The sequence below is a fragment of the Eutrigla gurnardus genome (assembly GCF_963514095.1).
Source record: "Eutrigla gurnardus genome assembly, chromosome: 2".
Lineage (NCBI taxonomy): Eukaryota > Metazoa > Chordata > Actinopteri > Perciformes > Triglidae > Eutrigla > Eutrigla gurnardus.
Genome location: NC_139916.1, coordinates 15,822,946 through 15,847,903, shown reverse-complemented (window position 1 = coordinate 15,847,903; position 24,958 = coordinate 15,822,946). Strand labels below are relative to the sequence as shown.

Genomic DNA, 24,958 nt, shown 5'->3' with positions numbered 1-24,958 from the left:
GTGTCTTTCCTTGTCGTTTTTTTTTAATCAATGTTGTACACTTATTTTGTACAAGGTGACAATCCCTCAGCTGCTCCTTACCCTGTGCTTTTCTAGTCTTCTGCTGTTCTTACGATACGATACCCTGCCTAAATATCTCAATACCGATACTGATACAATACCGCCACAAAAATCTAAAACGTCAGGAAAAGTAATGGAAAAATAGATGACAGAACATGGAATTTAAAACTACTTTTCCTATTAATTAAACGTAAAAATGAAAAATATATCTTAAATATGTACTTGGTATACAGTAGGCTGTTGTCCCCTTTACTTGAGTGTATGGGATTTATTTGATGGTTAACTTCATATTTGCAACCAGATATCACCTTAAACCTTAGCCGGTGCATCAGTCACAATTAAGGCGGAGAATGGCACTGCATCAAGGGAGATGTCGTGAAGCTTCCAAAACAAAAACACATAAAATGATTATAAATTCAGATGAAGTTCTGTAGGAAGTTGATGAGGGAAAGCTGCTAAAACCAGGAAGACACAGTAACTGTCGAAAGCTCTGTGTTGTGTCCAAGTGCAATGTCCCTCTCACTTTCAGGCTGCTATCCATTTCACATTTCTGAGAAAAACAGTAAAATAATACTCTAACGTGGGTTGGTTGGTGGATGTGTTTCCTTGTTTTTTAACGGAGTTCGCTGATAAAGACATCAGCTCAGTGCAGGACTGTGCAGCCGATGAGCGGTGTGTGGCCTGCTTTATTATTCTTTTCAAATTCACTGACTCCAACGCTCTAGTTAGCGATGGCAAAATCCCGGGACCTGCTGCTTTGACTGCTGCAAAGTTCCTGTGGGATCACAATCCATTCATCTAGCAGAGCAGTACACACACATCGATGCAACTCATAGAAACTGCTCTTATTAAAACATTGACATATGGACCGGTACTATTAAAACGGGGTATCATATTTAATGGCAGGGTATCAAGATATATTTCTAGTATCGATGTACAGTGCCAAAATTAAGTATTGTGTGTTTGTTCAAGTAATTATATATTATTTTTGAATAAGTTATTGTATTCTTTGTCCACTGCTGTGCATATAACAGTGAACAAAACATTATAAGTTGACAAATTGAAAAGGCCCATCTGTAACAGTGAGTCTCAACCTTTCTTTCAGGCTCAGTCGCTCCAGTAGTATGGCCTCAAAACAAGAAACAGACTCAGACACACAGGACATCCCTGTCATCTCCCATATCAATCATGCCAAACAATTTGAGAAAAAAGTTATGGTCAATAGTGCCAGCCAATCTATGAGCTCCCCTCCTGGACCGGACTATTTAGACAATGGAGACACTGCTGGTGACCTTTCTTCACCTCCACCACCCAGGCAGTTCCTCAACCGCTCCACCACACGAAGTAGCTCTTCTTCCTTCTCAGAAAGTCTGGACCCAGCACTGGACCCCGCTTCACTTCCACCTCCAGACCCTTGGCTGGAGAGTGGGAATGGGAGTAGCAGCAGTGTTCCCCAGAGCGGAAGTGGGGGAACATTGTGTCGGAGAGATGGCCACTGGTTCCTGAAGCTGCTGCAGGCCGAGACGGGACGCATGGAGGGCTGGTGCCAGCAGATGGAGCAGGAGACCAAAGACAACCAGCTCTCAGAGGAGGGTAAGGTCTCCCGGTTCCTCGCCACAGCCCCTAGTCTTTTTGTTAAATTGTCTACACGGCTCCAAGGCGAGGTTGTGTTGTGGCAGTGAGTCTGTGTCACACATGTTCATCTGGACAACTTGCACAATCCAGTCCCTACATGACATAACAGAAAGAATGATGAATTATAAAGATATGTTTAATTAGCTGCAAACATTTGATACAACAATGGTAATGGTATGGTCCGTTTCTATTTCAATGAGCTAGCATAAGGGACGTCCATCTCTTTGACTAAGCCAAGTTATTTGGCTCAGAAAAAGCAGAACCAAGCCAAATGTACAGTCAAAGCATTGCGGAAGTCCAACATGTGTAGGTCCTCTGAATGAACCCTGCCTCCTCTGAGCCTCCTTTCAAGGTCTGCTGCTGTCTGACCTCGCCATGTGGTTCAGAGCTCAGTTATAGGGTTCTGCCTCAGGCCCGACAATTACTTTATCAGACATACTCAGCATGGAGGGGATGAGGCAGTAATACCTGGGGTTACCACACACAAGCAGGCCTGTAATCCCTAGAATTACACAAATCTACTCTGGAACTGATTAAACCTCCAGATTAGATCAGTGCTCCGACATCAGCAAGTGAGCACACACACATACACACTGTACACATAAACAAACAAACAGTAGGAAGGCTTTGGCTGCTCAGTTTATATCGGAAGCGTGTCTCTGTATGAAGGCACGTCTGTCTTTGTGAGCAGTTTTGTTTTACAAAATAAATGTATGTTTGATTTTTTACAGTAAAGTAGTCATTTTGAACATCTGATGCAGATTGGTACTCAGGAGCTGTGTCTCACCACACTATAATCACATAACTTTGCAATCCAGTGATCAGATAGGAGTCCCAGCTTTGTCAGGCCAGACGTTTGTCCTAGTTTTGATAGAGCAACTAACAAGCATAGGGAACTTAATCAGACATTACATTCAGATTTGTCTCAAATTCCTGTCTGCTGAACTTGATACAGATGTAATCAGTTGTTTATTGTTCTCTCTTCAGTGCTGGGGAAGGTTCGCAGTGCAGTAGGATGTGCCCAGCTCCTAATGGCCCAGAAGTTCCAGCAATTCCGTGGACTGTGTGACCAAAACTTGGTGTGTATATGTTATTTCTGTGATGCTTCCATCCGGTGGGTTTGCAGGGGCGTGAAACTGAGAGCCAATAAAGGCTTTCACACAAAACTGACTAATCTGGGAACAGCCATGATACACAGCATATTAGGCCCACACAGAATAAGGCATGGGGCCCCACCAACACAAAATACAAGGAGCTTATAATAAGCCCATAAGCCATTCCTTTCTGTTGACGTGTTTTACTGAAAATGGCATTTTACAAATTGTTGCAAATAATACTATAACATCATAGCACCTCAAATTAACCTGATCTACATGTTGGTTGATTTAAAGCTCACCTTGCCAAAGTTTGGCCAGATTATCATGGCTGGTAAATCAAGAAGTTCTTTGCCTGTGTAATGTTGAGCATTACACAATGTCATAAGTCCTAAAAAAAAGCTGCCATCCTGGAAACGGAGAGACATTTCTAAATGGATTTCATTTGAAGGTTAACCAAACCGAGCCCAAAGCTGTCCCTAAGAACATTACTTAATCTTGACATGTAGACTGATACTTTGTCAGGGTTTAAATGATTCAACACCTTGTTTTAATATTTTTGCGCAGTGCTTATTGGGTAGCTCCTTGGCATGGTGTTAATCTGTTGTTACACCTAATCTTAATGTGACACTGGATCCTGAATGATTGCATTTATTGTTCTTTTTTTACAGTTTCATAAATGTATGTTTTTATTTTGTATGATTAACAAGCAGGCTTATTTAACTTGGCTATGAAGTATTTTCAGTATTTTTTTTTGTTACTAAAAAGGACTATTTTATGACCCTGGAGTTTAACTTGACAAAAATGATTGATCTGTGAAATGGCTCCCTCTAGTGATGAATTGTAAAAACAAACACTTGATGATAAGTGCAGTGTGTAAGTAATACAGTGCAGTAATACGCTGCAAGGAAACACTTTTATCAGGACATCCTGATGGTTTGAGGATGTGAGGCGCCGGCCATGAACCACAACTTCTCGTTCCCTATGTCTGTCTACGCGTTTCCTATCATCTCTCTCCTGTCAACAACCTATTAAAGGCATAAGCAGACAGTACTATTGTTCCAGGGCCACAATCACTCTCAACTAAAGCAAAGGATAAAACCATGAAAAACATATAATACAAAATAAACAAGCAATATTTAAGTGGAACCAAGGCACAGACGTTATTTCTGCTGTGACATTTTGAAGCAGTTTATTTAGAATAAATGTACCAGTACTTGACTTTAGTTTTTCGACTTTATCCACTGTTGGCCTTATTATCGATTCTCTTTCTGTGGTGGCACCAACCTCTTCACGCAGCCTCAGCTGCTTAAGTTGCATTAGGGACCAGCAAGAACTGGGATGGTTGTTCTGTTGGTGTTGGCCCACAAAAGCTGAAAAAGTACTTTTAGAAATATAGCCTAATTTTTAGAAATAGGCTGAGTGTTGCAGTTGTTGCAGAAATCTATTCATAATGCGACTTCTTCCCTATCCTGTGATGCTGTTTACTCTCAAACATGTCATATATTCTACACTACAACACTGACTGTGTCTTCTCTCCTCATCATTCATTGATTGTTCATTTATTTTCACTCCCGTCTCCATCTCTTGGTCCAGAATGTGAATGCCAACCCGCGGGCCACAGCCCAGGACCTGGCAGGTTTCTGGGACCTGCTGCAGCTCTCCATCGAGGACATCAGCCTCAAGTTTGATGAGCTCTACCATCTCAAGTCCAATGACTGGCAGCCCATGCCGTCTGCGGCCGCCCAGTCGCCCCCTGAGCGGAAGGTACTTCCCACCCCTGCTGCCCAGTGCCCTGGCTGGGGTAGGAAAGCCGCCGAAACCGGCCTCTCTCCTCCCACCACCACCACCATTTCTCCCACTGTTTTTTTTTTTTTTTACCTCCTTCTCCCTTCGTGGGGTGAACAGGGCCTCCCTGTCAAATACAAAGGGAACAAAGAGATCCCTTTAGGCATGCATTAAAAATATATATCTCAAAGAGGGCTGTCGTTGTTCTGTTTTTTAAATGTAAAGCCCTGCTTTGAGCATGCATGCGTCACTTAGGATGTGCTGGTTGCAGTGGGGCATGGCTAAGATGCACTGACTCAAGAACGTAGTCTTGCTTTTGCTCTTTCTCTCTTTAAATGTCTTTGCTTGCGTTTGTGTTTCTGTCAATGTTTCTAACTCTCTCTCTCTCTCTCTGGTCTGTGGTTCGTCTATATTTGTGTGTGCGTCGGTTTCAAGTTTATGGATCTGTAGCTGAGCTGCTCTGGCTTTATGTTGCAATGCAAATGCATTGACTGTGTCTTGTGATCCCTTTTTCGTGCTTAAAATTCCAGTGTGGCCATCAATTCATGTTACCATTTCATGTCTTCAAAAATGTTCATATAAGTTTCTCAATGTTTGTCTTGTCAGTGTTTTTCTGTTGATCACCTAAAACCACTAAATGCTATCTCAAGCTTGAACGGAAACAATGATCATTGTCGAAATGTCTTTGTCGGAGTCCTGTCTGCCAAATCTGCCTAGACTAATAGAACTTCTTGAACACAGTTTTCATATTACACTCTCTCACTGTCTTGTATCTGTCTTTTCCCCTCGGTTTGCACTTTGCTCTCTCCCTCTCTCCTCCTCCGTCTGTCACTCCCAAACACTACAGGACGAGGAGAAGGAAGCCACTCCAGTGTCAAAGAAACCCGGTAAGGGACGACCATCGCTGGGCCGCGAGAAGAGTGCAGACTCCTCATCCACCTCTTCATCGGCTTTAGCAGAGAAGCAGAGACACGAGGCTCGCAAGCGTCTACTGGCTGCTAAAAAGGCGGCCTCGTTTCGCCAGAACTCCGCCACGGAGAGTGCGGACAGCATCGAAATCTATGTCCCTGAGGCCCAGACCCGCCTCTGAGACAGTGAGAAGGAAGGAAATTGGGTCCAAAGACAGATAAGTGTCTCTGAAGATACCTGCGAAAAGGAAATACAAATTGTGCAATGCAAATGAGCTTCTCCAGTAAAGATTAATGGAGATGGGGATGGATCAAAATTCTCAGAGATAGGGGTGGGGGTGAATTTGGGCATTTTTTCCCACACTCATAGTTATAGGCTGGTCCTGGTGGCACTTATTTAACAAAAAATGAAAAGTTAAACTTTCGTGGACTTGACCGACGATGAAGCAGGACACCCCTCATTGGAGGCTGCGATTGAAAACCTCAGCTGATGAACTTTTTTTGTTTCTTGTTACTACTCTTGATATCATAAAATTGTTAATGAAGTTATTATTATGACAATTATATCCTAAAGAATCTATATAAAGACTGTTTTAAACGTTCTAAATCTTGGCTATAAGATCTATTAAGTGGACAGAGGGCAAACATTGATGCTCTTCTGTCTCCCATCGTGGTCCTCTCTTCCCAGATCATTGGCCATCTTGTAGCTTTGCACAACACCACCTTGTGGCCATGACACACGCACGCACACTCACACACACACTTTGCAGACTGCATCCACTGCACTTACACACTGCAAACTCACACCCATGTATGTCTTCCTTGTTTACTTTACTCATCCTTTGTTTTGTATAGATCCGCTTAGATCTAGTTATTAGGAATATTTTTGGTATAATGAAATTGATATGATGGGGTGTTTTTTTTAGTTCCCAATAATTAACTCTTGTGTGTGCCCTTAAAAAATGTTCTTGTGTCAAAGATTTAAACAATGATGAGATTCTGCAACGTTTAGGTTTTTTTTTTGGTTTTTTTTAATGGAAGCACATTCCGATATTAATGACGACGGGGCATGAGGATCTCTATCTCAGTTAGAAGGCCAGTGGTCACAATATGACTGAATATTGTCTTTGTAGGGAAAACACATTCATTTATTTATTTATTTTAATTTTTTTTTTTTTAATCTCTCTCTGTCCCATTAACTATGGTTTTGGTGTTTGTACTGTAACTGCAGATAGGGGAATATTTCAACCAGGATGTTTGTTCCATCTTCTTGTTTAATACTTCTTTAAGTGCTTTTATTAACCTCACTTAGCATTCATCTCAAATGAATCGAGGGCTTTTATTGAGGTAATATAGCAGGCTGAGTGTGCAGCATAATGTGTTCTTGTTTGTGGGGACACAAATAAGGATATCTGGCTCGCTTCAATTTTAAACTGTTTCCAAAAGCATCTGGATTTATTTTTGCATCACTCAACAAAATCAATCTTCATTTTTTTTGTCTTACCATTGACGTTTTCCCTCATTGAACTTCATCCAAAGTACCTGCTCTTTTTTTACTTGGAGAGAAAAATATTTAATTAAAGCATTACATACATTAGTCATCGTGTTTTCATCATTTATTAAATGCTGCTTGTTTTTCTTTCATGGAAGACTGCATAAGCCAAAGATGAATTCACTGTTTCAAATTCATCTGACGTATTTAAATGTCAGCAGCAGGGAGCTCAACAGTCACAGCGCATACTGTGAAAACAAAGTGGAATGTAGCCACCGCACCACATTTATTACAGGATTAATATTTTGATATGCATTATGCCCAAAAGGTGGACCAGACCTGCCCAACACAACAATACTGAGTAATAGTTTGGAGAGTTCAAGACCCCTCCCCTTTGCATCCTGGGAACGCACATCTTGAAAATGTTTCATTTCTGACCTCTAGAGGGCAACAGTGGTCAGCTGTCAATCCAGTATACAGTATATTGTAGTACATTGTATGCATGCAATGAAAAGGTATTCACATTCAGCCGTGCCCGGTTTTGCATAAAGGGGACCGTGGATTGCACACATTTACAGACTTCTCTTTCTCATTTGAAACCAGTTCCCAAAACAAAGAGGCCACTTGGTTCATGAGTCACTTGTGTGGACACACTTTAGGATATAATTTAGAAGTAAACATCCAATTGTAAGTCAACCCTGACATGCCTTACTTGTTTTTCCGCCTGTCTTCCACTCTCATTTAGTTGCATCCAAATGTTAATTAAACCTAACCGACCCTTCCTAATTGCTTGTGTTAAACTATCACAATGTCATTGCTTTGGCTGCCGCGATGCCTCTTCCTTGCCCACTGTGACCCAAAAACAAATGCAGCCTGAGGCTTTGAATCAGAAATGCCTGATGACCATTACGCGCTTTCAATCTTGGCCAAAGCTTTCTCTTGATGTTGGGCCTTTGTCTGTTGTGTTTGCCAGCTGGGGATGGCTCTCAGCAAGGAAAATGGCTCAGGGGTGTCAATAGTCTGTTCCCTGGTTGCCGTCAATGCCCCCCCTCTATTTTAGTGTGTGGATCGCATCGTTAGCATCTGAAGGCCTTTTGTGTGACTTGAACTCGGTCGTAGGATTGATTCGATTGTGACTGCCAAGAAAAAGTTGTGTCTGACAAGTTGTTTTTCTGAAAGCAATACAGGTGTCTCCCAGCTCTCCGGAAAAAAAAAAACCAGACACATATTAATGATCTCAATGTCATGGATATTGAATATTCAGTCTTGCAATTAATTAGTCTTGAATGCATTATATTGCCACAACTACATTCAACACTTAAACCAGCCTCATAACATATCATTTACTTGTTTTGTTCAATTTACCATATTTGCAGGCTGAAACCATCGGTCTATCAACTCTCACACAAAACTGTACGTCTGCCTGACAGATCAAACACAATGTGGCATCTCAAGTACGCTGAGGGAAGGAGGGTGTTACCATCCAGCCATCACAAACTGAAAGGGGTTACTTTTACAGCCCGTAAAGACTTGGATGTGTTAACTGCCAAGAGATGTCAGTGACATACTGAAAGAGAGAAGAGTTTGTCTCATACAGTCACAAGAACAAGACTTTGCTTCCCTCCAATACACACATATATGACTGGGACACACCTAGGTCTATTTCCTGGGTATGGTTATCAATGATCCAAACAGCTGCATTGTGGGGGGTGTTGCTGTAAAGCCATTGATGTGAGGGTGATAATGGCCCCCCATACAGGCCTGATGGACTTGGTCCTTAAAGTCAAAACTGTCGTATTATTATTTGCATAGGCAGCAGTCTCTTCTGTTTTAGAAGTCAACTGGATTTTCGACGCTTGTATTCAGCAGCCTCTTTTCAACCACAGTGGAGTTAAATATGTCATCCACACATGCAAGAAGAGAAAAAAGTTTGAATGTTAAGCATTAAGTAATGTGGCTATGCTCCAAATTGTACCATATTTTCTGTGATGCAGATGGACCTTTTCATTTTCTTTCCCCTCTGAAATGGGTTTGACATCTCAAACATAATGTTTCCCTTTAAGGTTGTTTTCTGACTGAAAAATAAGTTTGATCAGTAGAGCGACAGTTTAATCCCTGAAGAGAATATACGTCAGCTGGGACACCACCAAGGAATCCACTCCCATACAGTAGTCCAACGGCCTACTTGCAAACAAAAAAAGCAGCTCATTAGCATCTGTGCTTTGTTCCACTGAGTCAGGCATACAACTGGGGACGGGGTGAGGGGCCGAGCTCATACCACAGCACACATTTTAAAGAATAGGATGTGTTCAATATAATACTTGTGTGTATGTCAGGGCTTGTGGGATTTTAGTATTAAAGGGGCTGTAATGTCTGGGAAGAAGTTGTGAGTGAGAGGGTTTGTTGGTCATAAAATTTACTTAGATTCTTGTCACTATACTCTGGTAACATTTAAAGTATGTGTGCAATACTGAGTAAAAAGGGTTATTTCATATTAAAATTAAACTAATAATCGTGCATTTCTCCCCCCCTGCTTCTGTAAATAGGCCAGACTTAAACTCTTCATATTTTACAATGCTGTAGATCTATTTATACTATTTCAAGGTTGTTCAAATGTATAATGGAGAGAGACGTAAACATTCAATAAAATGCACACAATACTTTCTCAAAAAAAAAAGCTCCTCGTTGTTGTATTTGCTTCCTGTTTTGAGGCTGTTGTGCTCACTTTGGAGAACAAGATAATTCCGTTCCTGGCTGTCACAATACTGCATATTGTTTGTTATTGTTTTCACACCCCGCTCTATCATATGGATTTGTTTTTGCTTTGCCCTCCCATTTCCAGACTCAGCAGTGGCCTCGACAGGAAGATTGCCGTTTTGTATTCTTATATTTTTACAATAACTTCGTTTTAAAAAATAAATCTGAACTCTCCCGCTCATTTGATCTGGGGACTCCCAGACACGTTGAGCAATCAAAGCATCCGGACACATATAAACCCCCCCGAGTCAAACCAACTGTGCAACCGACGGCTTACTATCCCGTCGGGAATGTCTCCAAATAACGCGGTTAACTGTGTTATGAACGAGTCCTATGCGGTCACCGCTCGACGTCTATGATTTATGTAACGAGAACATTTTGCTCAGCGTTACGTAAAGCCTCTCCACGCCGAGCTGTCTCCCGCACAAAGGAGTCGAAACCACCACGGCGGCTGCGAAAAAGATCACTGCGGTTCTCTTTATCTGTAGGTTTGTGTCGACGGAGCCGCGGCGTTTCGACCGCGTCGAGAAAACAACATTGTTTCAATGACTGCGCTACACTTTGAATGAAATGCTTTTCTCCCGTCAGTCACAATTACATGGAGCCCGTCTGCCGTCCGGAGGAGCGTCGTGATTGGCTGACGGCTGCCCAGGAGGAGCAACGGAGGCCCGCGATTGGTCGACGGTCGTTGATGAGGCGGGATCATTTCAGCTGCGACTGTCAAGTTTGGCAAAGAGCTGGCGCTGCTGCGTGCAGGTAAAAGGAACAGGCGACAGCAAACAGAAAACATTTGTGTTGGCAGAAAGCGAAGAGTGCGATGGAAACGGACGCTCCGGCGTAACCCTTTCGTGCGACGGAAACCCGAAAGCGAGGTATTTAAGTCGGTGGAGGGAGAAAGCGAGGAAAAAAGCGCAACACCTTCAGCTTCTCGGAAGAAAGTGCCGTTGTGTCAACCATCGCTGTGGCTCCCGGGCACGCTTTGTACAGCGAGCAACTTGGACAGCTGCGTGTTTCCGAGCCGAGGAGCCATCAACAAAGAATGAAAGCATTCAAACGAGGTGAGCGCCACTCGCGTCGTGTTTGTGTCGCCGCCGTGCACGTCCGCGAGCCGCGACGTGTCCGCCCGCCGTGGCTCTCTCTCTCCGGCTGTTGCTTTTAGCCTGGTATGCGGGCTCTTTTTGTTGCGAGCAAATGCAGCGTGTGTCGGCTGCCTCGCGTTTGGAGGGACAGCTAGCCAGCTAGTTATCTCCGGAGGCAGGCATGGTGTCCATCTGGCGGCGTGACATGCGGGAGGCTGTGCTTTCCTGCCTGCCTCCTTTGTGCGCCCCAGATGGCTAATTTACCGAGTAGCTCCCCAGTTTGAATCTGATATTTAACATTATTAGAGGTTTTTTTTAAAGTCTACACCATTTCCCTTCTTTGAGTGTAACGCTTTTTGACAAAGCGACCTTGTCTCCGAAGTTGTTTTGGACTGACGTTACTAACGGTCAGATTCAAATTCTTACCTCGGAGCGAGTTGAAGTTTGTTTCAGCGGCTGCGTTTCAAAGCTCAGGAGCGTTTATAATCGATGTAAGAAGAAGAAGTCCCACCATTTCCCCCGGGCACAGATTATCAACATGGGGAGCGTTGGAGGAGTTTCCACCGCGACGTTACATGTAGCCGTAGTTGATGCGGTTCTGAGCTAAAAATCAGTCTCGTCTGTTTTGTTTTATGAAATGAGTGACTGAATGTGCGTGTGTATAGCATATGATGCATATTTAAAGTCTCTCCAATGGTCTGGTGGCGTTGAGGAATTGCAACTTTGTTGTTGGCTGCATAGTTTCTCTCGGTGTTGTTAGAAGCAGGATAACCTGAGATGTCTGTCAAGCATGCTTGTGGCTAATGGGAGCATATCCACACCAGCCTGGTCTTATTTTAACCCAGAAATAGTTGACATTTTACTCCATTCTTTAAAGGGTTTGGGCTTAGAACTGGATGATGTGACTGAAGTCAATATTTATAGGAAAATCACAAAAATCTAAGTTATATTCAGTGTAATGAACCATGTCCTGTGGTTGCAAATCACACAATAAACTAATTTTTCAGTGAGTGTTTTTTTTTTACTCTGCTTTCTAAGGACCACAACATTTAATTCAAAATATTAAATCGGCATATGAATCATGAGCTTTCACACAAATTAAATCAACAATCCACAGCCCTGCCTGGAAGCTAGTTTACTGAAACGAGGAAAGTTCACTGAATTTGCATGTGTGTGTGTTTTTATTATTTTTGTTATTTTGATCCCCACATCTCTAATTAGGTTTGAGGACCTTGTTGTAGAGGAATGCAGAATTCAAAAGATTTGTCAACTACTCCAGCAGTTTTGAGCTGCAGTGGCATGAGGTGAAAACGGCCCCCTTTGCATGGTCAATAGGGTCCTGGGCCACTGGCTACTGTGATGTTGATATGCACACAATCTTCTTTGTGAAGACAGGCGCTGCCCCGGGGGTCAGGTTTCACCCAGCCCCAGAGAAAGACATTTACTGCATTCTGTGGCCCACCCCTGGGATCAGGCATGCTCCATTTTGAGGGGAGATTCTCTCCAGTGGCCAACCGTAGACTGACAGAATATCCCACAACAAAGTTTGGAACCTCAAAGCCATTGTTTCCATATGTTCAGACCGCAAAGCTTTTGTGAAGCCCGCTTTAAATTGGGTAGAATTCAGAGGTTAAAGTTAACTGAGGTTTGAACACTTGTTCAACCATTTCTTGAATTGTCAGCTCACTTAGGTCTTAGTATTTTGAGAACGTTGTTTAGGTTTCTAAAAGTAGATTAAACCAGAAACCTGGGAAAATGCACAGATATTCATATACTTAATATATGGCAAAATAACTAATAATAATAATAATACTAAGTAACTAGCAGGTTTGATCAACGAGATGCCTAAATGACACACTAACCGTGATTGACAACTCTCCTCTTCCTCAGCTCTCGAAGATGATCATCGCCCGGAGCAGGAGCACTCCTCGGCCGTGTCGGACAGTGATGACGGCTCCCCGCTCGACCTGTCGGGAAGGGGGCTCTTTGGGAAGCGCCGGCGCCGCGGCAACCTGCCCAAGGAGGCGGTGCAGATTCTGCGGAGCTGGCTGTACGAGCACCGCTTCAACGCCTACCCGTCGGAGCAGGAGAAACTCAGTCTGTCAGGCCAGACCAACCTCTCCGTGCTGCAGGTGAGGATTTCATTTATTATACGTTTTCCCAGAAGCACTCTGCACTTGTGGTGTGCTCTCTTTTCTGCATTCTGGTGGATTTCTAACTCTGTTAAGTAGAAATGATCAGTTTTTGAGGCAAACATTTCAATTTATTTTTGATGGACTATGCATATCCAAATATCTTGGTTCATTCCTTTTTTTTCTTTTTATAAAGGGAGCAGGGTTGTAAATTTAATTAAGGTTGCTTTAATATTAGTTTTACTTTTATGTGTGATGCCCATAAGCATGTGGGGACACATCATTAAATAATAAATTGTCTTGTAGCACAAAAATCAGATCATGACTACAAGACTAAATTAACTAATCTAATATCACTAAAAATGATTTGATGCTGCTCACAGGAAGTGTTAAAACTACAGTCATACTACCTTTCACGTGATTCTTGCTCTTATGCTCTTATCAGTTTTTTGTGATTGCTAACACATGTCACCAGCTTTTCAATCAACATGGTAAACAAGTTGAAACCAAAACAACAATCGGAGGGTAATACCACACTGCTGCAGAGAATTGAGACTTTCCTTTTCACTTCATTGCATCAGTGGTAGACGTTTCCTCTTTCCCTCTCGGCACTCGCAGGAAGGCACAAACAGACAGGCAGCATTAGAGAAGGCATTAAAGATCAGCATGAGGCAGCAGCAGAGTTTCTTGTTATGTAGTCAGTCCACTGGAATGCCTTTGGCTGGCTTCTCTGTGGCTCAGCATATTTGAGCTCAGACCTTCATTATTGCCAGCTGTTGGAGGGCTCTCATCTCTGGCTGTCTCGGTCTCTTTCTGCCTTGCGTGGGAGGCTGTACCACTAGAGGGGGTAAGTCAGGCCTCGTGTGCTGCTGTAGATGAGGAAAATAGTGTAGGTGGTATTTAAAATCCCAGGCCTCAGATCCTTTTGAGAATGTGATGCAAGTGTTGAGTTATGGATGCCCTAAAATAAGCATCAAATTTCACTTATTTATGCCAGAATCTCCTCCTTTTTGCAGATATGTAACTGGTTTATCAACGCACGTCGGCGCCTCCTCCCTGACCTGCTTCGCAAGGATGGCAAAGATCCCACAAAGTTCACCATCTCCCGCAAGGTTGGTGGTAAAAGTGAAAGCTCGATTAATGGCGGCGGAGCCAGCTCGCCAGAAAGCAACTCTTCCACCGGCTCATCTCAACAGCGCCCTTCTGTCATCCGCTCTGCCCCGACGCTGGACCTCAGTCTTCTTGGGAACACGGCGACGGCTATTCTGACAGGAGCTGGCTACCCTGGTAAGGAAGGGTCAGTCCAGGCGCTGATGAGGCTGGACACGCAAAGTCTGCTGAGGGAAGCAGAGGAACAGGGGGCTAATATGGTTTGTCTCACCAGCACAACAATGGCAGCTAGCCCCACCAGTGGCCTCTTCAACACGCCGCCTCCAACTCCTCCCGAGCTGTTCCCCACCCACGACTTCAGCGACTTGAGGCTCCTGGTCGATGCAGCTCTGCAGAGGGCAGCAGAGCAGGAGAACCTGAAGAGGCTCCAGGAGAGCCAGAACAGACCTGCAGAGGCTGTAAAGACTGAATTAACGGAGGCACAGTGTAGTGCTTACAGCAGTAGCATGGGACCTACACCGCCTCCAGAGGACAGCCAGCAAGTCATGGATCCTTCCAGGGTGCAGAGTCTGATGGAGAAGGCGATGGCTGTTCCAGTGTCGGCTGTAACTTCAGTAAAGGATCCAGCAACTCTCTCTTTAACGGCCTCTGTGCCGGTCCCAGCGCCAGTCTTGGTCTCATCCCAGAGGCCATCTCCTCTCCTGTTGAATAAAGTAATTTGGAGCCCCTTGGAGAAGGACACTGCCAAAGCGTCCAGTCCAAACCAGCCTCAGCTCATCCCAGCCCATCTGCCAACCGTAGTGCCAGTGTCTGCCTCAGTTTTAGGACAGTCAAATTCTCAGAAACCAGCTGCTGCTCCAGCCATCACCCCAGCTCTATTGCCAGCTCCAGCCTCAAGCTCAGCTCCAGCTCTACTGGCCACTGATTCACCTACAAGTATATCAGTGGCAGCTACGAGGCCAGTCCTTGTCCCAGGCACAAGTCCCAGCTCTGTCTCCGCTCCAAACCAGGCCTCATCCCACGCCGTAACGCTTGTTCCAGCTGCTCCTTCTTCAGCCGTCACCTCTTTCACGGACCCCAGAGGAGTCCCACTTTACCTGCCATTTCACAAAGCCCCCATAATCCCAGTCACATGTCCATCACCTCTTTCATCTGCAGCATCATCCCCAGTCCATGTTCACAACCCAGTCTTTGCCTCTGCCCAAACGCCAACTCCCCTCCCTGCAACATCCTCCTCTATACCAACAACTGCACCTCTTCTGGGCCTGGCTCCCCACCTCAGTGCTCCTCTTCAGCCTTCCTCCAGCAGCAGCAGCAGTATTGGTAGTAGTGCACAGAGAAATTCAGCAGTGGTGCCCAGTGTTTGGAGCATGGTCCACACTGATACCAGGCAACCAAGTTCTCTTCAAGTGGTAAAGACCCCCATCACCACAGTGTGGGGCCCGCAGCACAGTCTGCACACAGTGAGTGAAGCTGTTAACTAGGAGCTGGAAGTTGGCACCGTTTTTAAAAATATATATATATATATGTGTCTGGGGAGGATAAAGGCCACACATTCCTTGATGGCTGGACAACACTGTATATAGGAGAATGTATCCTCATCACCAGTCATGATGCTTTTGTCATTAACGCCTGTGCCTGCAGAACACAGGAAATGAGATGTATGAACTGGGACAAAGAGACGTCACGAACATGAGGTGTTGCAGAGACTTGCTGTTTCAAGCAACTTTTTATGGTTTAAATATGTGGTTCTTGATGGAGGCACCTGCTGGTAGGAACACTTCGATGTCATTTCTCCAAAGGAACATTCCCAAGTGCAGAGTAATAGTATTGTACAACATTTTTGACGTAATATGTCTTTCAACAACCTATGAATGAGGAGGAAATATCCCTTAATTGTACAAAATATCGATTTTCCAGGACCCGCCGTTAGCCTCTTCAGTAGCAGTACTGGACTTTATTGAATGTACAAAAGACATTGAGATTGGCTGGACTGCATTTCATCCATTCCACTTCAGGATAAAAAGGAGGGCATGAGTTTTTTTCCCCCTCTACGCACACAAAAAACATCAATGTCCTCTAATAATTCAGATGATATTCTTAAAAATGTAGTCTGTTCTTTACTCTTTGCATTTCCACCCTTTTTTCTACTTGGAGATGAGCACAAAGGACATTGATTGTACTGCAGCGAACCTGATTGAATGACTCCTCGATGTGTCCGTCTCCATCCAGCACCCACCCCCTCCTTTCTGTCATTTTATAGCTAAGGAGATTCATTGGTTGTCATCTCAACCTTCTAACACATGCTCTGTAGTACCACGTTTCTTTCTCTGACATTCCCAATCTGTAAGAACGAGCTGTATTTTTTATGATTTGTTTTTGCTGAAAGTGAAGCCGTTATGGTTGTTGTTTTTAGGCATCCTTGATCAGTTGTGTATACTTTTCAGGGATTGTTGAGGGGGAGAGCTGTGGAAATAAGACGAGGGGGAGAGGGTCACATTGGATCTGTTACAGAAATCAATTTCAGAGAAGAGGTGAGCCGCATTGTGATCTGATGACATCAAGCCCTTGCAGCTCCTGGACTGAAATGTTACACTTGCTGTGAGACTTGGAGCCTTTTTTTATCTCTTGTGGTGCAAAACACTCTAAATATTGGTTCCTCTTATTTTGGGGATAGATGAAGTATCCAGATTTCCCTATCTATTCAGGGCCTTATGATTTCTTCAAGGTATTTCAGACCTGAATGTCTTACTCGTGGAAAGATGAATTGATGTGTATAGTGTCCTGGAAAAGCAGATGTAGCAGATGTACTGAAATAGCTGACATTTGTTTTTGTTTTGTTTTTTTTACTTTTATTCTTCGAAGGGGGGCGCGACAACGACGACGGCATTAAAATAGGTTTTTCCTCATCAGTGCTTTCCAACTGTGTTTAGAAATGGTTTCTAGAATGTCTAATCATTCACAAAGCTGTGGTTTCCATGAAACTTCTGGAGCATAAATCACAGTATATCTGAATGCCATATGGGCATCTTTTACAGTGGCGTCATATTGAATAATATTATAGCAGGATTGTGCATCAATACTGTCATGTTGTCATTGAGCTGTGCTTGGTTCAAACGGTTACGTTATTAGGAGGCGGTCTGGAGTTGGGTCAGAGCCCCCCCACTACCACCACCACCAAAAAGTTTTTTATGGCGGATATCAACTCTCCTTGGATTTCTTCCTCCATTTTGTTGTGTTCACCCCTCCTCACTACCAGTAATGCTCTGTGGAGGTCAGTGGAACAGTTTTAGTTGTTTGGTTTTTATTTTAGTTTATATTTTGTGTTTTTGGTTAAAGGTACTCACTAGACTGCATTTATACCTCAATTTACACAGGTCATGTCAGGCTTGGGTCATATGTAGAATACTAAGTATTAAAGTAATATTTTTATTGTTCATAGTACATGCCACTGTGACAACACCCTTTATCGGTTGAGATATACTGGAAATGGCTGGATAAAGATTAGGCAGGCAGTTTTTGTTTTTTTTAGCACGGTTTATATGTGATTTTTTTAGAGTGACGCTTCACTCGGATCAGACAATGTGATGATGCATGTAAATATTTTCAAGGTCATGTTTTGTTTATTTGTTTGAGATAATGTTCATGCCAATACAAACTATGTAGTTTTCTTGACAGCCAAATGCATTCAAAAATGTTTTTCAAGTTCACCTTGTGAATCTGACCATTGGCAGTATGACTGGCTGCTGTGCCTTAAACCTACGACGGAGGGACCGATATCCCTTTTTTCTTTTTATAAAAACTTCTCAATAGTCTGTGCAATATATGCCTTAAACTTTAAATGTGTGTTTTGTATAAGCATTTCAAGGAAATAAAAGTTCCATTTTTCATAAATACTTTTTCTTCTCACTCTTTTATTGCCTATAAAATCTGAAGTATTTAAATTGACTGTGAGAATTGCTAAATTTCATCATGAAAAACATTCTCTCAATTACCTTCTTGGCCTTTTTTTCCACAGTACGTTGCTGGTATTTCACATGCTGGCAGACTTTCATGCTGTCATGGATACTAGTACACTTTTATAGACTGGCATTGTCGTAAATTATGGTAATTTAACATTAATTGTATCTGTTTTCTTGGAAAGTCAATATTTTCTCCTGCCCTATAAACTCATGTACAAGTAAAGCTTCACTGGACACAAACTGTAACTGACTTACGTTCTAAGGACTGCTAATGTTGTTGCATGTTTACCAAAAATTGTGTTCACATTGCTTAAAAACATTGAGTTTTTTGTGTTTTCAGTGCATCACTGCTCACTATTTGCGGTAGTGAACATTTAGTCAGGCCTTTTGTACAGTGTGTTGCTTTGTATGACAACGAGCTAAAACGTCCATAAACACTGATGATGATGTAAGCATGTGCAGTAAGTAAGCGATAACCATTTGGAAAAACATGGTATAAAAACACTAAGGACACATTGCACTGTTTTTTGCGGTCAACAGCATGAATAAACTTACTTTATTTGCCTGAGCAACAATTTAAGCCTGAATTCCTTCAACAACACAAACATACCTGATCCTTCAACCAATACACACAACCAGCTGATGCAAGGGAAAATTTAGACTAGAAAGTTCTGCGAACCATTTCATCAAGCAGTAGTACTCCCCACTTTTTTAATAAACACATTTTTAAACCATTTCTTACATACAGGGGTACAAATGGTGGCTATTTGCAGTGTTTGTGCAGGTGTTGTAGCTAATTGCCAGGAAGAGGTAAACATTGCTGGTATGTGGCACTGAAGCTTTCCGTCCTGATACACTCCCTCACACACACAACCACACACACGGACAAACAACGTTTCAATGCTTCTCAAAAGTCCAACCAGCTGTCAGAGTGGCTGAAGCCGCGGTAGACCTGTAGCGCTGGGGTGCAAATACACCTCTTTCCATGGTAACCTTGATGGTTGAAAAGTGGATGTATTGCAAATTATTTCAATGAATCCAAAATCCCAAGCTCCTACCTTTCATAGACATGCTCTAGATAACACAATGGCCACTTCTGCCCTTTTGTTTTTGTCATAAAAGACTGATACTGTGTTTCTCAATTTCTCTAAAACCCACATGGTCCATAAAGATAGGAACTAGGGATGCATTTGTGGTGCAGTATGTTTGGGGATCCCTGAGGCAGTTGGCGGCTCCCTCTACTCGTCATCCTTGTCTTTGGCGCCGTGTTTGAGGATGCGTGTGAACTCTGCGTAGTTGAAGTTGCCCTTCTTGTCGATGGGCGCCTCGCGGAACAGCTCGTCCACCTCCTCGTCCGTGAAGCGGTCACCCATGGTGGTCAGCAGCTCCCTCAGGTGGTCCTCGTGGATCACACCTTGGACACAGATAACACCCATTAAAAACACTTACGTGAAGAGCCACGATCTGTTTATACAGGAATCCGTTTACACTCCCTCACCAGATCCCTCCTCGTCGAAACAGGCGAAGGCGTTGCGGATGACGTCCTCGGGGTCTGTTCCGTTGAGCCTCTCTCCAAACATGGTGAGGAACATGGTGAAGTTGATGGGCCCTGGTGCTTCGCTCATCATCCCCTCCAGGTATTCATCAGAGGGGTTCTTACCTGAGGACGAACGACATATTACATTTTGTTTCTTGGGACTACACAAAACCAAGTTTCCTTATGCTAGAAGAATCCTGTTGCTATCAACTAATTAAGAATGCAATCCAGCGGTTTCTTTCAGAGTCACACGTAGTGACCTTTCCAAAGCATATTTGTGATTTTAAAGATACGCAAAAAAACGTGTGTTGTGAGAAGGTGCCGGCGTACCCAGAGAGGCCAGCATGTCGTGCAGATCCTCTTTGTCGATGAAACCGTCTCGGTTCTGGTCGATCATGTTGAACGCCTCTTTGAACTCCTGGATCTGAGACTGGTCAAACATGGCGAAGACGTTGGAGGTGGCCCTCTGAGGACGCTTCTTGGTGGTCTTCCCCTTGGCACGCTTGCTCGACATGGTGGCGGCTGGTTCTGGGCCTGTGGACATTCAAAAAGAGTGTAATATATCAGGGATATTTTGGGTATATTCCTTGTGACCACAGCATGACGTGAATGTGATTTTAGCATCACTTTGAGTTGAATTTTGTGCATATTTTTTGACAAAATTCAACTCACGCAGTGCTGAAAACTGGAGCAGTGCATCCATGTATCTCTTTTATCATATTCATCTCTCTCTGCTTGCCCCAAGTAGAAGAATCTATTTCTCTCGCTTCCTCTAGAGAGAATCACAAACTCTCTCTAAATGTCAGGTACAGTGATGGGAACAAAAATGACATGTCTCCACTGCAGGTCCTTCCCTAATTAGACATGTCACTCATGTTCAGGCCTGCGAGGGTTTGTCGTGCGTGCGTCTGTATGTGGGTGTGTTCGATGATTGCCTTGTACACAGTTGGCAATGGGAGACAGAGGACAGAAGGACAAGGCTGGACAGGCAGGAGGGAGCAGGTGAATGTGGCTGATTAGTCACATGTGAGGTGTGACATCATGGCCTGAGAGGCGCTGAGGTGCACAATAAGATCCTTAAATCAGGTGAAGGGTGACATTGCACACCCTTTCCTGACATGCAATGTTTTGTTTTCAATCTTTAATTTACACCTTGCAAACTAGCAAACTTTTTTTTTTTTTAATTATACACGTACTTAGTATGTACATATGTTTTAAATGATTTGTGATCTGCACTGGAAACAATGAAACAAAGTGTTAATCATATCCAGACAAGTCGCTTCCTCTCCATATTTGCATTTAAAGACTCGGGCAGCATGAAATGCACTTCTAAATGTATTTTATTATAGAAAATGTGCTACACAATAGTCTTCTCTGGCACTTATAAATAGCTTGTTGCTGTACTATATTCACAAAATCTCTGTTTCCAAGGACACTGTGTGACACTGTCTGCTCCTATTTAATGGGCTGGAGTTATTTTGTATCTGCAGTCTCCGTTCCTTGTATGATTGCTCTTAAAAAGCCAGTGAAGGCCGAGTTGAGCAGCTTTGCCTATCTCTTTTTCTCAGACCTCTGCGTCTTCCTCTGTTGATCTCTATACAAATGAATGCTACTGTGCCACTACAGCAGAATTATTACTTTAATTGTCAATGCAAATTCATATGACCAGCTGGTTCTAGAGTTTATAATCTTGATGATTGTCCACAGTAGATTTACATGAAGACTTTATATCCAAAAATGGATCCCTGTATTTGGGTTCACAGTATTAAAAAAGGCTGCAGGAAGGAAATCCACATAGTTGTAGTCAACTTGCCCCCGGTACCAAACACACGCGGTTTTCTTTCTTACATTGCAGACACATGTTGGATCAGTCTCTACTTTCATTTCACTACCGTTTCGCTGCTTTTGTTCCTTCATGTGCCAGAAAAAAAAAAGAAACCAGTAAGGTGTGTGCTGTTGGCCCAAAGCCCTATTGTCCGTCTAACAGTCGCAGAGGAAGCTGGAAACAAAACAGCATCTAGCTCCAATTTAAGTTGTCTGGGAACAGAGGAATTCCACAATCTCACTCTTGTTTGGCTCCACAGATCCGGCACAGTGGCGTACTGATAGGTGTTTAACTGTGTGTCTGTTTCAAGCAATCAATAAGACACTTTGACTTGTGTGATTAGTTCAAGAGAAAAGAAATCTGGTGTCCGTGTGCTGTGGCAAACCGCTGAAATCGTCGGTGTTCTGAACAGAGGAGATCAACAATGATTCGCAAAGAGGCCGAGAACAACTAGTTCTAGGACTTCAGCTGAGAGCATTTGGCATACGTGCCTCGATTGTATTTGTTCTCTGTCCACCACAGCTCCTCTGTGAATCCTTTCATCCTGTGGGACGACAAAGCCCCTCTGTCCCTTCGCCCAGTGCGAGAACACACACACACACACACACACACACACACACACAAACACACACACACACACACAGTCATCCTTCACTCTATCTCCAGGTCTTGTAGGTCAACACTACTCAAGTGAAGACTGAAATGCCAACGGTCAGGAATTCCCAAAACAAACAAGAGTGAACTAGAAGTGAAGCTCTCGTCACCTATAAAAAAAAGACTACATCAGAGGGGTGTGTTTGTGTGTGTGTGTTTGTGTGCGTGTGCGTTTCATAAATCCCCGTCTAATGTGTCATAGTGATGAGATGGAAGTGAGCACATACAAGAGCATATACACAGGTGTAAGGTGACTCTATGCCTCTTCACGTTGATCCTCCAATGAAAAAAAAGCTCTATTGTTGCTTGGTAACTTTAATCAAAGATCCACTGAACTCCCTGTAACTCTATCTCTTCCCCTTCGCTCTCAGCACTGACAGTTGAGCATTGTACTACTGAACTCTTACACATTCTTTCCAAAACACATATAACATTAACTTTTTTCAGTTTTTCTCCCTTCATACACATAACATGCAGCCCAGTGGTAAAAGTCAGCTTTCTTGCTCACCTTGGCTTCAGGTAGAAATGTCTGGATGTCCCTCCAACTCCTTTTGTCGGGTCCAACAGAGCAGTGCGCAGGGAAGCAGGCAGTCCCACTGCAAAGTTTGTTTAAAGAAGCAGACTCCCGGCGGGCCCCGCCCCTTTCTGCCCTGGCCAATGGAGAGGGCCGTCTGTCCCATACAAAGACATCTCAGGCCAGGCCATTTCTCCATACAAGGCAAAAGAATGCACCGGCTGCAGCTCGCTGCGAACACAGACGCTGCCCGGGATGTTTGGGAAAAAATGGCAGAAATGACAGGAACTGCGATAGGGCTGCCTTATTTAGAGAAAAGGGCCCAAACATTTGGAGGAGGCTCCGTGTGGTGGAAACAAATGGGTGGGGGGGGGGGGGGGGGGGGGGTTTGAGCAGATGCAGATCACATTTTGAAAGCCACTGTTTCTGTTGTGGCTTTCCTTAAATAGGCAGTGGCGTGAAGGGGAACACCTTAAATTATGCAATAGGTAACATCTGTTCTGTGGTTGCTCACACGGTGTCCCATTGTATTTTATGAAGGAGAAAAAAAACTCAAGCCTACAATTATTCACTGCAGGAAAATTAGCTCTGACGTACTTTGGCAGCTGTTTAGTCTGACAAAGCTGCTTTTCACTTTCACAAGTGTCGTCACAGCTATTAGGCCGGGTTTTCTGTCAAGGTATTCAATACCCAATACCTGTCTTGATAGAAGGAATTAAAGAGTCACATAGTCATATATATATATATATATATAACAAAACAGCTGTACTTATATGGGAAGGGTGCAGTGTGCAATATATATATATATATATATATTGCACACTGCACCCTTCCCATATAAGTACATTAGTAGTTAGTAAGTAAAAGTAAAATATTGTTCTTTTATCGAAAATAAATGATGGGAAAATAGATCCAGAGCATGAATAGAAGCATTCAGGGAGAGAAAGGCCGCGTTGGTGTTTAACCAAACTCTGTGCAGGTGCAGTGATGCCCTCTGCTGGTCCACACATTAATTACTGAAAACTCACTGATGAGCACTAAAATGTGGGAGGGCTGTGAAATTGTTCGGTCTGGTTGCACACACATTGTGAGGCAAATGCTTTTGACAGTAGTGATAGTTATCTCTTGCTGTCTGTAACCTATTTTACTCACAGAGTTTAGTTATGCTATTAGAAAGTCAATGCAGTGCAACTTCAGTACAGCAGCATGTCTTCATGTGACATAGGCCTACTGTGTATTTATATACACAGCATTACACCATGCACTTTTGTGTTGACCTAAATTGTTTCAGCTCTTTATTGCTTCAGGAGCTGCTGTACACCACCAGTGCACACAGCCTCTGCCACTAGCTAAAGTTGCAGTTTTTCCTCAATTGCTTTGGCACAATTCTCAAATGATAATGAATAATTGAAAAAACAAAACATGTTTAAACACATTTTGATTTCTCACATCTTACATCAACCAATCATATGTTATCCCAAGTTAGCTAATAGGTGCTATTCATGAGTATGGCTGTTGCCAAAACTAATTATAGAGCTTGACTACAACAGAATCACCATCATTTCTGAGCATGGAGGAACCTGTCAGGTAACAAATGAACAGGGGCAACTGACTGCTTGAGGAAAAGAGTAAGGACTGTGTGCTGTGTACGTTTTCTGTTTAATGTGGTGTAAGACAGGTACTTTACGTAAATAAAAATCCAGTAACCTTTTCCAAGGAAATATGGGTTCAGTATGCAATACTGTAAAAAAAAAAGTGTGAAATTGGCATCTGGATGGTGTTCAGTTTCGATTGTTTTGGCTTTGAAACAATGATAACATTCTCAAAACCTGAGGTGCATTTGTCAAATAGCTGCTATGGTCAACACAACACATCATAACTGACTCAAAACATTTAACTCATGCTTCAGAAGAAAGTCTCATATCATCTCAAAAGTGAATGCCCTCAAAGGGAAATTTCCTTTGGCATTGGGTAAATAATGATGGTCAGAATGTTAAGATATTTTTTTTTTTCAGTATAGCAGTGGAAATGTTCCTTATATCCACATTCCAGATGTGTCCCGAGAAAAACTGAAAAGATGTATTTTGCAAATTACACCTATGGAAACAGCTTCCATCCAGAGACTCAATCTAGCCCAACGACATAATCTGATTCTTCTTAGAGCAGAGGAGGCACTGTTGTCCTTATTTGCTGTTCGATGGAGCTATTCAGGATGAACCAGACAGCTGACTGCCCATAATCTACTATAACTGACCTTTTATTTTACTGTCCTCTAGTATTTATCATATACTTTACATATTGAGTAATACTGTAATAGGGAGAGATGATGAATGTAAGAATATAAACATTCTGTATCAATGATATTGCATCCCTTGATATGATATCATTCATATCCAGTGATGGGAATAACG

The 24,958-nt window shown here is 43.0% G+C and overlaps 3 protein-coding genes across 5 annotated transcripts in view; 2 read left to right on the top strand and 1 right to left on the bottom strand.

The window, feature by feature from the left end:
• Window positions 1-9,625, top strand: part of dlgap4b (discs, large homolog-associated protein 4b) — a 98,433-nt gene extending 88,808 nt beyond the window's left edge. For all 3 annotated transcript variants that reach the window (XM_084031887.1, XM_084031888.1, XM_084031889.1), the window contains 4 exons: window positions 1,166-1,653; window positions 2,683-2,774; window positions 4,386-4,556; window positions 5,425-9,625. In XM_084031887.1, the coding sequence (XP_083888013.1) occupies window positions 1,166-1,653; window positions 2,683-2,774; window positions 4,386-4,556; window positions 5,425-5,667 (994 nt within the window). In that variant the 3' untranslated portion in view covers window positions 5,668-9,625. The remainder of the gene's footprint in view (window positions 1-1,165; window positions 1,654-2,682; window positions 2,775-4,385; window positions 4,557-5,424) is intronic.
• Window positions 9,626-10,397: 772 nt separating this feature from the next.
• tgif2 (TGFB-induced factor homeobox 2) lies at window positions 10,398-18,574 on the top strand. The gene is made up of 3 exons (XM_084032048.1): window positions 10,398-10,792; window positions 12,704-12,945; window positions 13,962-18,574. Exons 1-3 carry the CDS (start codon window positions 10,774-10,776, stop codon window positions 15,537-15,539), a joined length of 1,839 nt encoding a protein of 612 aa, XP_083888174.1. The 5' UTR covers window positions 10,398-10,773; the 3' UTR covers window positions 15,540-18,574.
• Window positions 18,575-19,205: 631 nt separating this feature from the next.
• myl9b (myosin, light chain 9b, regulatory) lies at window positions 19,206-22,695 on the bottom strand. Its single transcript, XM_084032216.1, has 4 exons — window positions 22,542-22,695; window positions 19,885-20,088; window positions 19,516-19,677; window positions 19,206-19,431 (listed from the first exon to the last, which is right to left on the bottom strand). Exons 2-4 carry the CDS (start codon window positions 20,066-20,068, stop codon window positions 19,256-19,258), a joined length of 522 nt encoding a protein of 173 aa, XP_083888342.1. The 5' UTR covers window positions 20,069-20,088; window positions 22,542-22,695; the 3' UTR covers window positions 19,206-19,255.
• Between the last annotated feature and the right edge of the window lie 2,263 nt (window positions 22,696-24,958).

Bases quoted from the DNA above. Each gene is read 5' to 3' on its own strand.
- myl9b (XM_084032216.1), bottom strand. From the start codon at position 20,068: ATGTCGAGCAAGCGTGCCAAGGGGAAGACCACCAAGAAGCGTCCTCAG. The intron at 19,678-19,884 runs GTACGCCGGCAC...GTTCGTCCTCAG, and splicing joins CGACATGCTGGCCTCTCTGG to GTAAGAACCCCTCTGATGAA. The intron at 19,432-19,515 runs GTGAGGGAGTGT...TCTGTGTCCAAG, and splicing joins TTTCGACGAGGAGGGATCTG to GTGTGATCCACGAGGACCAC.
- tgif2 (XM_084032048.1), top strand. The intron at 12,946-13,961 runs GTGAGGATTTCA...TCCTTTTTGCAG, and splicing joins CCAACCTCTCCGTGCTGCAG to ATATGTAACTGGTTTATCAA.